We start from the raw sequence: 13,569 nt of genomic DNA, 5'->3' as shown, positions 1-13,569 counted from the left end.
ACTGGGCCCAATGTTTAGGTGTTTGGGCCTTTGCAATGAAAAAGTTGTGTGGTATTGGGCTTTCTTCAGAATCTTGGAGGACTAACAAAACTAGAGCCTAGAGGAGGCAGAGGCACTGTGCTGTGCCTGTGAGTGAGCGACAGAGCGAGGGAAGAATAAGATGGCGATGGTGGTGGTGGTGCTATTCTGGGTTTCTCTGCTTCTTCTTCTCTTGTTTGCTTTAATCAAATTTACCACAGCTGATGGTATTATTCAATCTTTCTTAAATTCCCAACCTTCACACACACCCTCTCTCTCTCTCTATTTCTGAGCTCAAGAGCCTCAGTAGTGGACTAATTCTCTCTCTCTCTCTCTCTCTCTCTCTCTCTCTCTCTGTGTTCGTTCTAATTCAGGTGATTTCACTTTGATGTCCAAACGCCATGTCAAGCGGGACGAAATTGAAGACAAAGTGAGCTCATTTCCATTTCTATACCTTCCTCCAAAAAAAAAAAAAATTTATCTTCTTTATTTACACTGTGGATCTTGCTTGCTTCAGGTTGTTTGGATAACTGGTGCTAGCCGTGGAATTGGTATTTCTTTCTTTCTTTCTTCTTCTAATTTTGTATCAACACTTTATTCGCTTTCTTGCATTACAATTATGCTCACCTCTGCATAATTCATGCTCCAAAATCGTTGAGTCTCTAAGTGAAATGCTTACGAGTATTCCTTCAGTCTGTTCATCTTTTTCTTTGCACAGTTTCTTCTTTTTGTTGCGAGTCTTCGCAGTTGTTTTCTGCAATGCCATTGTTATTATCGCCCATTCTCTTTGTCATTACTGTTATGATCACAGAAATGCACATGAATTTTATTAAGCCTTTAGTAATGAAACTGTATGTTTTGTCTACTTTCCGCTGGATAATAGCTAATTTTACTGTAACCCACATATTCTACCCTAATACCTTCCGCTGCATCTTTATCTCCATTATGATATATGTCTGGTGAAGCAATGCCCTCGTTGAATTTGTTTCAAGCCTTCTTTGGCATGCATAAATGAAATTATCTTCAATTATGCTGGTGCCTAGGGGAGGTTCTTGCTAAGCAACTTGCAAATTTGGGAGCTAAGCTCATTATTTCCGCCCGTAATGAAGCTGAATTGGAGCGAGTCAAGAAACAACTTACTGGTTTGTTCTTTAATTGTAAGCTGGACGAACAGCATTCAGGTCTTCAATCTTGATTATGCCTCTCATCTCTTAATTTTGGTGGCAATGCCCAGGTAAACATGCACCTGATGGTGTGAAAGTTTTGCCATTGGATTTGGCTTCTGGTGAAGATTGTCTCAAGGATGTTGTAGAGAAAGCAGAGTCATTCTTTCCGAATGCTGGTGTTGATTACATGATCCACAATGCTGCTTTTGAGCGTCCTGTAAGTGGTTATATTGGTTATTCAGGGTGATATATTGATATACAGTCCTTTTAACATAACACCATTTCTACTAATACATCTACCTGTTTTGATGTTTGGCAGAAAACTACAGCCTTGGATGTTACTGAGGAGAGTCTAAAGGTACCATTTCTAGGATGCTGTTTTATCTCTAAGGCAATTACTGCTCCTATGGGTCAATGTCAATGAGAGTGATCGTGTACCTCTTTCTCTTGAGTAGGTAACTTTCAATGTCAATGTTCTTGGGACAATAACGCTGACCCGGCTACTTGCACCTTACATGCTAAGGCGAGGGAAGGGCCATTTTGTTGTGGTATGTGGAAAATTATTTTGTTATTAGGTGATGCTTATGTCTAACTTCTCTGCCAGATCCACATACTGTGCAAAAGAAATATATTGGCTATGTTTTCAGTGGCAATTTGCACAACTGCTCTATAGTCCCACATGTGATTCAGCACATTGATTCTCTTTTTGAATGTAATTTTACTCTTCAGTCTAAAAGAGTTTATGAAATGTCCAAGTCTGGAAGCTTACTAAGCCCCACAAAATATGATTTTTATGTATCTCCTGTACGTAAAGTGCCTAATTGTTTTTGTTAGTGCTGATTAGGCATATCCCTCATTCTCTTCGAATTGTGTTTGTTTGTTTTCTTGTTTTTATTTTTATTTTTTCTCTTCACCCTTCTCAGTACTTTTTTAATTATGTGCAGATGAGCAGTGCTGCAGGAAAGACACCTGCACCAGGTCAGGCCATATACTCTGCCTCTAAACATGCCTTAAATGGGTACTTTCACACCTTGCGTTCCGAGGTAAGAATTATAACTTCTTTCCATACTCCAGAGTAAAAGGAATGTGTATAACTCTGTTGCTGCAATCTGCTGTTTTCCATTTCTCACTAATCAAAGTTTTCCATCATATTGAGACTTAATTATAAAAATTAAAGATACTAAGAGTAATTGCATGTTTAGTAAAGCAGTTAATATATCAAGATAAGATAAATTTGTTGATACAACTATAATTTCTGCTTCCCCTAATGGTGTTAATTTATCTTTTTTAATGCAGCTCTATCAGAAAGGAATTGGGGTGACTATTGTTTGTCCTGGTCCAATAGAAACATCAAATGGTACAGGAGCAGCAAGCTCAGAAAATAAAGCTTCTTCTGTGGTTAGTTCCTTACAATGATGTTGTGTGTGTATCAAATCTGCTCCTTACGATCATGCCCATGAATTTCTTCTTTTTGATAACTTGGGGTGGTATCTGTAGTTTAGTGTGGCCGTGCATGTTTTCACTGGGGCATTCCTTTTCTTACTGCTTTATTGTTTTCATCCGGGGTAATTGAGCAGTCAAAAGAGCTTTAAACATCTCTTGTAAAACATTTCTTGTTACCTTTTTGTTCATTTCTTGTTATCTTATTTGTTTTGACAGAAGCGTGTGTCATCAGAAAGGTGTGCAGAGTTGACAATAATTGCTGCCACCCATGGTCTAAAGGAAGTTTGGATATCATATCAGGTATTGTTATTGGTATATTGTATAGCCATGAAGGATCAGTTGGTAAGGCCTAGATGGTGATGAAAAGTATCTACATCCTAGGATACCTTACTGTTCCGCACATCCATTTTCTCATTGTGACTTTGTGAGATAATATCTTTGGCCAAAAAAGTTTGTGATACCATATGTTCAAATCAGCACTTAGCCTTGTGAAACATATCATGATCTAAACATAATGTGCCATAATATGTATTAAAAATTACAATGATCAATCCTTTAGGTTCTGAAATTACTTTTCAAATCATCTCGGTCATATGTTGATTCTACTCAGGGATCACTCGTAAGGTTCAATCTAACTAACATTGATGGGCCATGAGTTGCAACTTGCTACCATCTTTGATGCCTCATTAAAGAAGTTGACATAGTTTTTGATGTTTTAGGGAAAGGAGGATCAGAAAACTGCTGTGTTTAAGATCAGTTATGTTTTAAATGTGTTAAAAGACAAAATGCAACTTCAGGGATACTTTTAGCAGTGGATTTTTCTGGAAGTCAGTAATTTGCCCTTTGAATATGGTTATCGTTGCTAGTTATTTCTAGGGAAAAGATGCTAGTAATGCATCTTGTCCTACATTGCTTTTTACTGTCAACAACTCCTCCTCCTAATCACACTTATATCTTCTGTTTTCTACTGTAGCCTGTCCTGGCTGTAATGTACTTGGTGCAGTACATGCCAACCATTGGTTATTGGCTTATGGACAAGGTATTTTCCGTACCCTAAAACTAATTCGTTTTCAATTTTATATATATTCTAAAAGATCCAACAGCCTGTTAGCTTTCCTTTATTAGAAATGCTTCTCTGATTTACTTCTGCCAAACTGCCAAAACTGATTTGGAGTTGGTTAAAATAACCTCTAGATTGGTGGAAATCGAGTTGAAGCTGCTGCAAGGAAGGGCAACACTTACTCATTGAGCTTACTATTTGGGAAAAAGAAGGCATCATGAATATGTGAAATGCAGCTCCATCGGACAGCCAGCATAGATGGTTGTATGTGACATTATGGCATTAATCAGTGAATGATTCTTAAATTGTGGTGAAATTATGTCTTTTTTACTACGTATGATGAATGAAATGATCAAGGGTTGAGGAGGGTTTAGGATTTGGCAAGCTACTGATTGTCTTTGCCAAAAAAAAAAAAGAAGCTACTGATTGTAACCCAAAAAGATTGGGGGACCTTTTTTAATTGCCTTCTGAGAGATGCCCATTTGTTGAAAAATAATTCGTCGCCAAAAAGCCTCCTAAAGAATAAATAAAGAAAAGGGATGATTGAAAGAGAGAAGAAGAGAAGAATGATGACCCACACCGATATTGGGCTAGATACCGGCCCATCATTACAGGCCCAGTTGGCAGCAACACTCTTTACCCTCTTCTATCTCATTCTCACCACCAACACCAGCTTCACTCACGAATTCAGCTCTTCTAACTTCTAACTGCTTTAAACAGTGTGGTTTGTTTTCTACTGCATAACCTGTGTTAAGTGCACACATAAAAGAAAATCGAGAACGCTGAACACAATGCATAATGCACAAGGAAATCCTATAAATGTGAAACAATTGATACATCATTGATTAGGGCAGCAGTACTACATTTTATACTACACCACTGCATTTTTACTCCATCAATCAATAACACATAATCTGTCATTGCCAACGGCTGTTACAATTCCGTCACACCTGACCTGCTTTATACTGATATACATTACTATGTACACGACCATGTCTTGCATCCTTCGCATTTGAATCTGTAGTTCATTTTGATGATTCAGCACTCTCTTTCAAGGACCTCAAGACTTCTTTACATGCTAATTTTTTTGCTGTCTTCCAATCGGAAGCTGTTGATGCATGCTTGTATGTGACCCCATTAGCTTCAACCTCTATTGTAATGGTAGCAGAATCATTTTGGAAGGATTTCCATGGTTTCTTCATATCATAATGCATTTTCGAACAATATTCATTCAACTCTCTTGCAGGATGAAGCGTCATTGTTTCTGGAGTAATCAAGGGCTCTAAGAGAGGACGAATACTCTGAAATACAATATTCTTATCATATCCAGAATCAACAAAAATTGCCCCTCCTAGAGACTCGACAATATCTCCAAGTACCTGTTACAAAGACAGAGAAAGTTCTTCTGAGAACCCCTTCACCAGGGGGATTAATTGTTGGACATTCTTCAATTTGATCTATGTGATAAATGTTATAAGACCATTAGTTATGGTAGAATTTTCTTCCTGTGCTACAGAGAAACATAGGGTTTAGGAAATGACTAACCTTGGGGAATGATGTCTCAGATTCCCAGCCAAAAGTAGATTCTGTAGATAACCTCTGAAAATTAGCAATTGTGTGAACTATATCCTTGTGGAGCTTGTGTGAAGCATGGAGAATGTGCTTGTGCAATTCAGCCTTCACAGCAGATCGGGCATAACAATCATTATTCACCGAAGCAGACCTCATGTCAGTTAAAACTCCTGGTGACATTCCAGGATATTTGTTGTACAAATAAATAGTGATCAGGTAATCTAAGACTGCATCCCCAAGAAATTCTAACCGCTGCACAACAATAACAGAGATGAATAGATGGAAAAGCTTGAATAAACTTGAACTGACATAAAGAGGGTATTGTATTCCATGCAAGTGAGTGAAAAATTCAGGGAAGGAGGTAAAGGGAAAGAGGGAGTGAGTAACTAAAAATTAAATCGAAGAACCGTCATTTATCAGTTAACAAACAAATAATGAGATTGACATGTAAATTACAGTACGCTGATGTGCATGGAAGAAGTTTAAATCAGTGGATGTACCTGGTAACATCCTGGGATCTCAGGGAGCATGTAAGAACCATGAGTTAGTGCTTCCACTAGAAGGGAAGGATCACGGAATGAGTAGTTCAGTAGAGATTCTAAACGTTTCACATTAACAAGCTTTTCTGGCTCCACTGGAAAGCTCCTCTCATATGGTATATATGTAAAATCAACCTTTATACCAACCCAATTCATGAAGTACACAGCAGCCATTTCACCACCAGTGCTAAGAAATGCACCGATTAGTGCCTCAACCACATCAGCAATACTCTTGCTTTTAATCTTCCTTGTTCCCCTAATGTAGATATTTCTTTCATTGGTAAGAAACTCCTTTTTAAACAGACAAGGTCCAGAAAAGTCTCCAGGTATAATCCATTTTTTTGGATCAAAAGGCTCGTTCTGAATAAAGCCCTACACAATATGAAACAGTGGCGTATTATAATACAGAATATGGCGTGTTTGCTGATTTCATATAATAAACATCCTGGTAACAACTTAATAATAATATACAGATAAAGAATTGTTACCGGAAGTTTGTAGTTGCATCCAACCCGGCAAAGGGCAGCATTAGAAACTATTCTGTCTTTCTTTACACTTAGAAGGCCTTCATGATTGTTTTGATAGGTTCTAAAAAGCTGCTGGCTAGCAGCATATTTAAGAAATGAATCTCCAAGAGCCTCTAGGGATTCCAAATGAATTTTTTCTTGGCTTTTTTTTGTTGTAATAGCTTCCAAGACCTATAAAAAGATATCAGATGGCACAAAAGTAGATTTCAGGCTAAGGCACAAGCTAACCAAACCAAAGGAAGAAAAATGAAAATCAGACTTGAACCCTACACTTTGATAGAACACCAAGACTACATAAAGTATACTGGTACAGAGACTAAATAAGCTTCTCAATACATTATCTACTGTCAGAAGATTTACCCAAACCTAGGCCCATCATATGCATCCAGTAAGAATAATCACTTTATCAGTTCACTGTAGAATGTACTTATAACATAGACTAACCACTCAGTTTCATCAAGTTTAAGAAAAGTCAATGGAAACTATCAACAAACACTATATATACGAATGTGATATATCAATTCCTAAATGTTTTGGGTTTAGCAGGGTTTTACTAAACCCTAAATGTTTTAATACCTTGTCCTGTTGAAAAATGTAGTAAAGTACCTTGATGGTTGGAATTTTGAACTTTTGCATGCACTGATCCAAAAGCATCTTTTTCAAGTTGGCAGCAATAAGTACAGCCTCCAGGTGATGCATGATAGATGGAACAAATGAAAATGTGTATAAACAGCTGGCTGATATGGGTGACATGATTATAGAACACAGTTCAGGAGGCAATTCCACAGATATATTGCTTGATTCTGCAAAGGAAAAAAAAAAAATTAAGCTCATTATTCTACAACAATTGAGTATGAGGAGCTTACAACTGGACCCATTGGACACATTAGACTCAAGGTTATCCGTCTCTTCAAACCACATTATGATAGATAACTAATAGCATATATCTATGTCAATATATGTATGAATATACATATATATGGAGCTGCATTTAGATTGTGAAAAAGTATAATTCTTTCAGAAGGCAAGAATACAAAGTGTGCAGAAAGCAGGCTGACTATTTTAATGAAACCTGACATTCTCATCTACATGTAAGATGTAAGAAAATTGGACCTTTTTCTGTCTGTTGCCCGCCCCTCTGAACATGCTTTTTCAAGTGGAAAATGCGTCTTCCTTTCAGTAACAACTGTTTGTCAAAACGCAAGTTGAGCCCATGCCTGCAATTGGAGAATACTGTAAGTTACTGATAAATGTTGCTAAGATAGTATCAAATGCAATCAAAGCTCTATGCTCACTTACTCTTCATATCCTTGTGTTTTTGAACACAAGTTCATTAATCACATGAAAATAGCGAGGTATGTATACAGAAAAATAACATACCGTGCTACGTAGTACTTCTTGTAAGTGAGAACTCTGCCATCACTAAGCTGCAGAAGTGAGTTTCCATTCAACTCCTCCAACAAACCAGTGATGCAATACAAGCTACCATTATGAGGGGTACACACCAAGGAGTTCCGGATCATGCAGGTACAAATCAAACCGTTTTTGGTATGTACAAAACGGGGTATAGAACATTCTGTGTGTTCCTTACTATATTCTTGACGTGAAAATAACACAGAGGTGACGCATTTCCAATCAATCCTCAAAGGTCTCTGATGTACTCTGGTCCCTGGGAGCAACAAATAATCAAGTCCAAGATTTTCTCCCGAACAAAGTCCATCTAAAGCTTCTTTCAACTTATTCAAGTTGTGATCCATTAGAATTCGGAAAATTGTGATCTGGAATCTTCTACAGTGAAGCACCTAAATAATCAGAAACAGTAACGCATTAATGCATCATATAATAGTATAATACCACAAACCTAATGAAGAAAAAGAAACATTTACCTGCTCTGAATTAAGAAGCATGTATCCAGCATATTTAAAGTTCACTGTTAAAAAACCCCTGCCAAATTCTAACTCAAAATGCTTTGAAATATCACTGTCAAGCTTACTCCTCATGCCAAGCACAAAATCAATAGTCGGAATCTCATATCCGAATTTCTGATCCAGCTCTACAAAGTAGCAGTGATACAAAATGCTAGTATCAGTTGAACAAGGTTTGACCAATTCACTTGGGACATAACTGGATTGCTCCTCATCATAAGGCTCATTCTCTGCACATAGGGCATTTAGAAATATATATATAAGTTTAGGAGTCATTGAGTGTTCATTTTCTTTTTTGGAGAGGGGAATTATACCAGTGTTCAGTTCAGAACAATAAAAAGAGAGAAATATTTTGACATTTACTATCACTGTCGAGCAAATTTATTATTCGCGATTTGAAACAATAGAAGGTTGGAAAACAAAGTGTTAGAGAAGTTACCAAAGTCTTGTGGGGCTTCTTCCATAACAATATCTGGAACAAGATTATCCGTTAAAGCACCGATCTTGTGAAGTTGCTTGCAAGCTTCAAAGCATGCAATTTTCTTCAGAATTTTAGCACTTCCTTCTACACGAACATAAGGTATTGGACAGCTCTTGGGAAGATGTAGAGTGCGGGTCTCTTCATCCCACCTTGGAGCAGGTTTAAAATATCTAGAAGAAGAATGTAAAAAAATATATAAAACTTTTATGCAAAAAAATAAATAAAACTTTTATTCAAAACTAATGAATAAAAGACTTCGTAGCTCTAAAAGAGAGTTGCATGGGACTAACCCATCAGAAGGGAGCCTGGAGCAATAGAAGTACATCAAACAAATAGAAGACTCCAGGGTCAAGCTTGCTCCAGTGCTTTCGACCCTGTAGAAGTCATCATCCTGTAAATCAATTTCCAGCGAACTACAGGGAAGAGAAGAATGTCGTAGGGACTCCTTTCTCATTATATCTCCACTGGCAAGATAATTTTGTAGCCGAGAATGTGTATTTGAATCCCCACTGTAGAAAACAACAAAGGAGATCAAGTCACATACTGATTTTTTAAAGATCTATCTAGATAATTAACACAAAAAAAAAAACAATCTGAATTTCCCAAAAAAAAAAAAAATTACTGGCAAGTCTGACAACAAGAATGATACCAAGAGAAAGGTAGGGAAGACATTTACTTCAAAGGATTTTACAAAGCCATGCCATAAACTTTATTTGAAAGGAAAATCAATATAACTATTACCTTTCCACCATTAATACATAATCAGAGTTCTGCATCCTAGCACGGCCTCTAGACTGTATGAAACTACAAACAGTGGAAGAAGGGTCAAATCTGATAACCAAATTGCAGCTTTGAACATCTAAACCCTCTTCAAGAATCGATGTTGCAACAATGATGTTCACCTGAAACATATATCATTGTCAATATCTTTCATGGAAATTGGAAAGATAGTAAAACAAAGTGTTTTTCATTCTGAAAGGACAAAGTTAACCATACCATGCCATTACGAAATTCTTCAACAATCTCGTTGTGTTTTTTTCTGGTTTGGGATTGCATCCCACTGTTATTTCCAGCAATGTGCTTTGACTTCCAGTCATTGTGTTTAGGAAGAAATTCATTCAATAAAGATTCCAGGACAACTGCTGTGATGACCCGTTCAACAAAAACTATACATCTCAAATTCTTTAGGCCCCTGTGTGCAATTATATTAAGAATCACTAGTGAGCAGAAAATATAACGTAACACAATAAAATAAAATAAAAAGCAAAACAGTCCAGAAAGAAGAAACAAAATGTGAATCCATGAAATTGCGTACTGACCACCATCCTTCAAACATTCAAATTTCAACAGATTCCACATTATCCTAAGTCTATTCACAAGCATATATGGTAACTGAGGAGAAGTCAACCTGTATTCAAGAAGCAACTGGATGAGACAGATAACTTTGGAAGTTAGAAACCCTTTGTTTACATTGCCAACGAAATCATCAGCAATTGTCCACTTTGGATCTAAGTGAAAGATGAAAGACAAAAAGAGAAGGAAACAACATAAAAACCAATAACATGTGTAAGTTTATACCAGTACTCAGAAAACAAAAACCCACGGTAGACATACCAGATGGAAGAAGATATGCAAATGAATTGTAGGCTTCTTCACTGAAACTTCTAATGATTCTCTCACCCATCACATCTAGCTTCTCCCAGGTAAAGAAGTCAGTATAGTTGTGTGAAAAGGACCACGCAGCCTGTTTCGCAAATGAAAATGCAATGATGTCAATTATGCCAATTGCGTACAACAACTAGAACATAACCCAAAACAATTTACCTTTAAAGCAAGCCAAACACCAAGTTCTTCCAAACAAAATGTTAAAGCTGAAAAAAACTTCATCAGCTTTTTCCTTATGGATTGTGAAGATTCAACGAGGTCCAAGCTTTTTGTCGACAACTCATGCTAAAAAGCAGTAAACCAATTGTCAATAAGCATTAATGTCCATTCAAGTTTTAGATTACAGAGATTTATACAGAATTCCAGCCTCCCCCCCCCCCCCCCCCCCCCAAAAGACATTTTGTAATGCTAAGAATTCAGTACAGAAATCCTGTACCACTACTCATTTGCTTTTTAGCCTTCCTTTCCCCTTACAGAGAATTCTATCAACGAGCAATTACTCCATAGAAAAATTAATCAAATTCTAAATTCATAATATGACAAATGTAAAATGGCAATTATGACATATCATATACCATAAAATACACACCTTATCTTTCAAATCATTCAACTGATTTGTTAAGCATGTATACAAGGCAGATGGAATCTTCCCGCGTTTGTAAACTTTAAACTTGGGAGTTGAAGTTGGTATAAACTCAGCAAGCACAGATTCATCAACACATGTATACACCTTTGAATTCATCAGTGTCTCAAGTTCATGGATTGTTTTCCAATAGGATAACTCTGGATTTCCACCTATACCAAAAGAAAAGAAAATAAGTTCTCATAAATGCATCTAATAATAAATATGATATACAAAAACTCTCAAAAGGCAAATACCTTTTGATTTTATGGGGGAAGCAGTCATTCCAAATATTCTTGGAAGCTCAGATTGACCAGACTTTAACTGACGATGAAAGAAGTCCTGCACATCACCCAAATCCTTCAAATACTACAAAAGCATGAACTGGGTATGCAACTATCTGATGATGAAGAAGCATCATAGCTAGGGAACAATAACTTCCAGTCACTCAATTTTGTAGCTATGATGATGTTAATGTGACATTTAACATGTAAGTAAATTTTCTCACTAATTAAGTAATCACAGAGCTATATGAAAGATTTAAAGAATTAATCACATTCCTAATGGAGATGCTATAAACTTTCTGTTGCTATTTTTGTTAATTCCACAAAATCAAACAATAGACAGCTCACCCTCATTATACAAGCATATGCGTGGTTACCAGTGGCATGATGGCATTCATCCATGATCAAAACCTTTATCATGCTTAGTTTAAAGAAGCTATGCCTCAGATTATTGAGCAATATTGCATGAGTCATCACAAGCACCTGTAATCAAAAAGATAAAAGTTACGGACCAGAAGGGCTGCCATATGTTTTCATATGTCACATTCACACTCCTGAGCACTGCCATTAAGAAATAGAGAGCAGTGGGTAAAACTGAAACCTGACGTTAGAATGATTTTATATGTCTCTTGGGAATTTTGCTAACCAATTGCTTCACAATGCCTGGCAGATTGTGTCTCAAAGATTGTGCACTTTAAAACATTAAGGGACCTAAAATATTATTTTTGACTGCCATATGGTCCATTTAGAAATCAAATGGCTTTTGGCCTCAACAATGTTTGAAAGGAAGAACACAGAAAGTGAAAAACAAAAAATGTGAACAAATTAAAGCAGCCAAAATGTGGATTATGAAATATAAAAAACAAAATAAGTAAATGTCCGAATGAAGCAGCTCTGAGATAAAATAATATTTTCATCATCAAAATTCCCACCTCATATTTTTCTATTTGCTGCTTCCACATCTTAGCATCCCAGAAGTCGACTCCCATGTCTCCCCAATACATACCAACATTCAAGTCGGTGTGCATTTTGATCGCGTCAGCTTGCTGTTAATTAACAATGTCATAAGAAAATGCACGAGTAAGAGGAATGATCCAGAATCTAAAGTGCAGGCATAAACATATACACAAGTAGGTAGGAAGATATCTACGTGATAAATGTTGATGTAGACTGTAGAGAGAAGGGTTTGCAATTGGCAGCAAGCATACCTGTTGAACCAAGACAACTTGGGGAACCAAGAAGACAGCAACGAAGGGAGAAGGTTTACGGAGCAAATGGGAATAGCTCCGAAGAAGCATTATGGCAATCAGAGTTTTGCCAGAGCCGGTCTCCAAGAACACTATGGTGTTCCGCTTGATTGCTGCATCGAATGCTTCCAGTTGGTAACTGTAAAGCAGAAACCAACCAGAGCCACAAATAATAGAGATTTTCAATCAATCGTTTATATTTGCAATCTTTTCCTCTCAATGATCAACGAAACGAAACAAAGAATCAAGAAAACTCTCTCTCTCTCTCTCTCTCTCTATTGGACCAAACAATCAAAAGAAAAGAGCAAGAAGATTGTAGCAAAACAAACAAAGAGAAGAGAAGAGAAGAAAAAGGAATTAAGCGACCTTCTGGCGAATGGGAGAGGATCAGCAGATTGTTGGGTTCCGTCGTCAACCTCCATGCGAGTTGGTTCCATAGCCATCTCCTACGACAACAAGATTCAAATTTCAATCTGTCTCAGAATCTCACTCACACTCTACAAATTGCAAAAGAGAAACGGGAATGTTATGTTGCAATGCAAAGCCACGACCAACTGTTGTTAAAGCTTGGGAAACTGATCGCAGAGTAGCAGCAGAAGCGATGAGAATTCAGAGAGAAACAATGCAACTGTGACAGTGAGTGAGAGAGAGAGAGAGCCAGGGGGTGGGTATTTATAGCCACAGACAGGGACAGAGTTCAATGTATTTAAGAATTAATGCAATGTATTTAGGGGATAGCAAGCAAGAAATTTATAGAGAGGAAAAACTTCCAAAGGAAGCGACTTCCCTTCCGGGCTTCCTCCCCTTGCTGTGTAAGTTGAAGAGAAGTTGAAGTTGAAGTTGAAGTTGAAGTTGACGAGGAGAGAGAAACATTCGAAACCGCTCTGACAAGAGAAAGCGAAGGATGTGTGTGAATTGTGATTCCCCTACCTCACTACGCGATTCCCAACTTCCAAAAATAAAAAAACAAAATACGTCAAAGCGTGTCAGACCAAACAACATAGTGAATTTCTACAATTG

The 13,569-nt window shown here is 37.2% G+C and overlaps 2 protein-coding genes across 3 annotated transcripts; one reads left to right on the top strand and one right to left on the bottom strand.

Annotated features, from left to right (window-relative positions):
* The first annotated feature begins 87 nt into the window (after positions 1-87).
* Positions 88-4,160, top strand: LOC133721446 (uncharacterized). The gene is made up of 12 exons (XM_062148067.1): positions 88-245; positions 393-448; positions 536-569; positions 1,062-1,160; positions 1,253-1,401; positions 1,504-1,542; positions 1,640-1,732; positions 2,129-2,227; positions 2,481-2,582; positions 2,844-2,927; positions 3,601-3,666; positions 3,822-4,160. Exons 1-12 carry the CDS (start codon positions 161-163, stop codon positions 3,906-3,908), a joined length of 993 nt encoding a protein of 330 aa, XP_062004051.1. The 5' UTR covers positions 88-160; the 3' UTR covers positions 3,909-4,160.
* A 318-nt stretch (positions 4,161-4,478) lies between these two features.
* LOC133721444 (endoribonuclease Dicer homolog 2) lies at positions 4,479-13,484 on the bottom strand. 2 transcript variants are annotated; one of them, XM_062148064.1, is made up of 22 exons: positions 13,101-13,484; positions 12,916-12,995; positions 12,511-12,688; positions 12,235-12,348; positions 11,651-11,785; positions 11,276-11,360; positions 10,986-11,191; positions 10,556-10,681; positions 10,346-10,475; positions 10,140-10,239; positions 9,728-9,923; positions 9,473-9,633; positions 9,022-9,240; positions 8,690-8,901; positions 8,212-8,480; positions 7,706-8,127; positions 7,439-7,542; positions 6,932-7,128; positions 6,287-6,496; positions 5,760-6,170; positions 5,233-5,511; positions 4,479-5,066 (listed from the first exon to the last, which is right to left on the bottom strand). In XM_062148064.1, exons 2-22 carry the CDS (start codon positions 12,990-12,992, stop codon positions 4,713-4,715), a joined length of 4,185 nt encoding a protein of 1,394 aa, XP_062004048.1. In that variant the 5' UTR covers positions 12,993-12,995; positions 13,101-13,484; the 3' UTR covers positions 4,479-4,712. The 2 variants fall into 2 exon arrangements, with proteins under 2 accessions (XP_062004048.1, XP_062004047.1); XM_062148063.1 differs by having other exon boundaries at positions 12,916-13,484.
* Positions 13,485-13,569: the final 85 nt, after the last annotated feature.

This window comes from Rosa rugosa, chromosome 7 (genome assembly GCF_958449725.1).
Source record: "Rosa rugosa chromosome 7, drRosRugo1.1, whole genome shotgun sequence".
NCBI classification, from domain to species: domain Eukaryota; kingdom Viridiplantae; phylum Streptophyta; class Magnoliopsida; order Rosales; family Rosaceae; genus Rosa; species Rosa rugosa.
This window is presented reverse-complemented; position numbering and strand designations above follow the sequence as displayed.

What these genes read in the sequence shown, in the direction of transcription:
- LOC133721446 (XM_062148067.1), top strand. Translation starts at nt 161, where the DNA reads ATGGCGATGGTGGTGGTGGTGCTATTCTGGGTTTCTCTGCTTCTTCTT. An exon ending in GGAAGGGCCATTTTGTTGTG is followed by an intron (nt 1,733 to 2,128) that starts GTATGTGGAAAA and finishes AATTATGTGCAG; the next exon opens with ATGAGCAGTGCTGCAGGAAA. An exon ending in AAAATAAAGCTTCTTCTGTG is followed by an intron (nt 2,583 to 2,843) that starts GTTAGTTCCTTA and finishes TTGTTTTGACAG; the next exon opens with AAGCGTGTGTCATCAGAAAG.
- LOC133721444 (XM_062148063.1), bottom strand. Translation starts at nt 12,992, where the DNA reads ATGGCTATGGAACCAACTCGCATGGAGGTTGACGACGGAACCCAACAA. An exon ending in CGGGCAACAGACAGAAAAAG is followed by an intron (nt 7,129 to 7,438) that starts GTCCAATTTTCT and finishes TTTCCTTTGCAG; the next exon opens with AATCAAGCAATATATCTGTG. An exon ending in TCAAAATTCCAACCATCAAG is followed by an intron (nt 6,497 to 6,931) that starts GTACTTTACTAC and finishes ATCTTTTTATAG; the next exon opens with GTCTTGGAAGCTATTACAAC.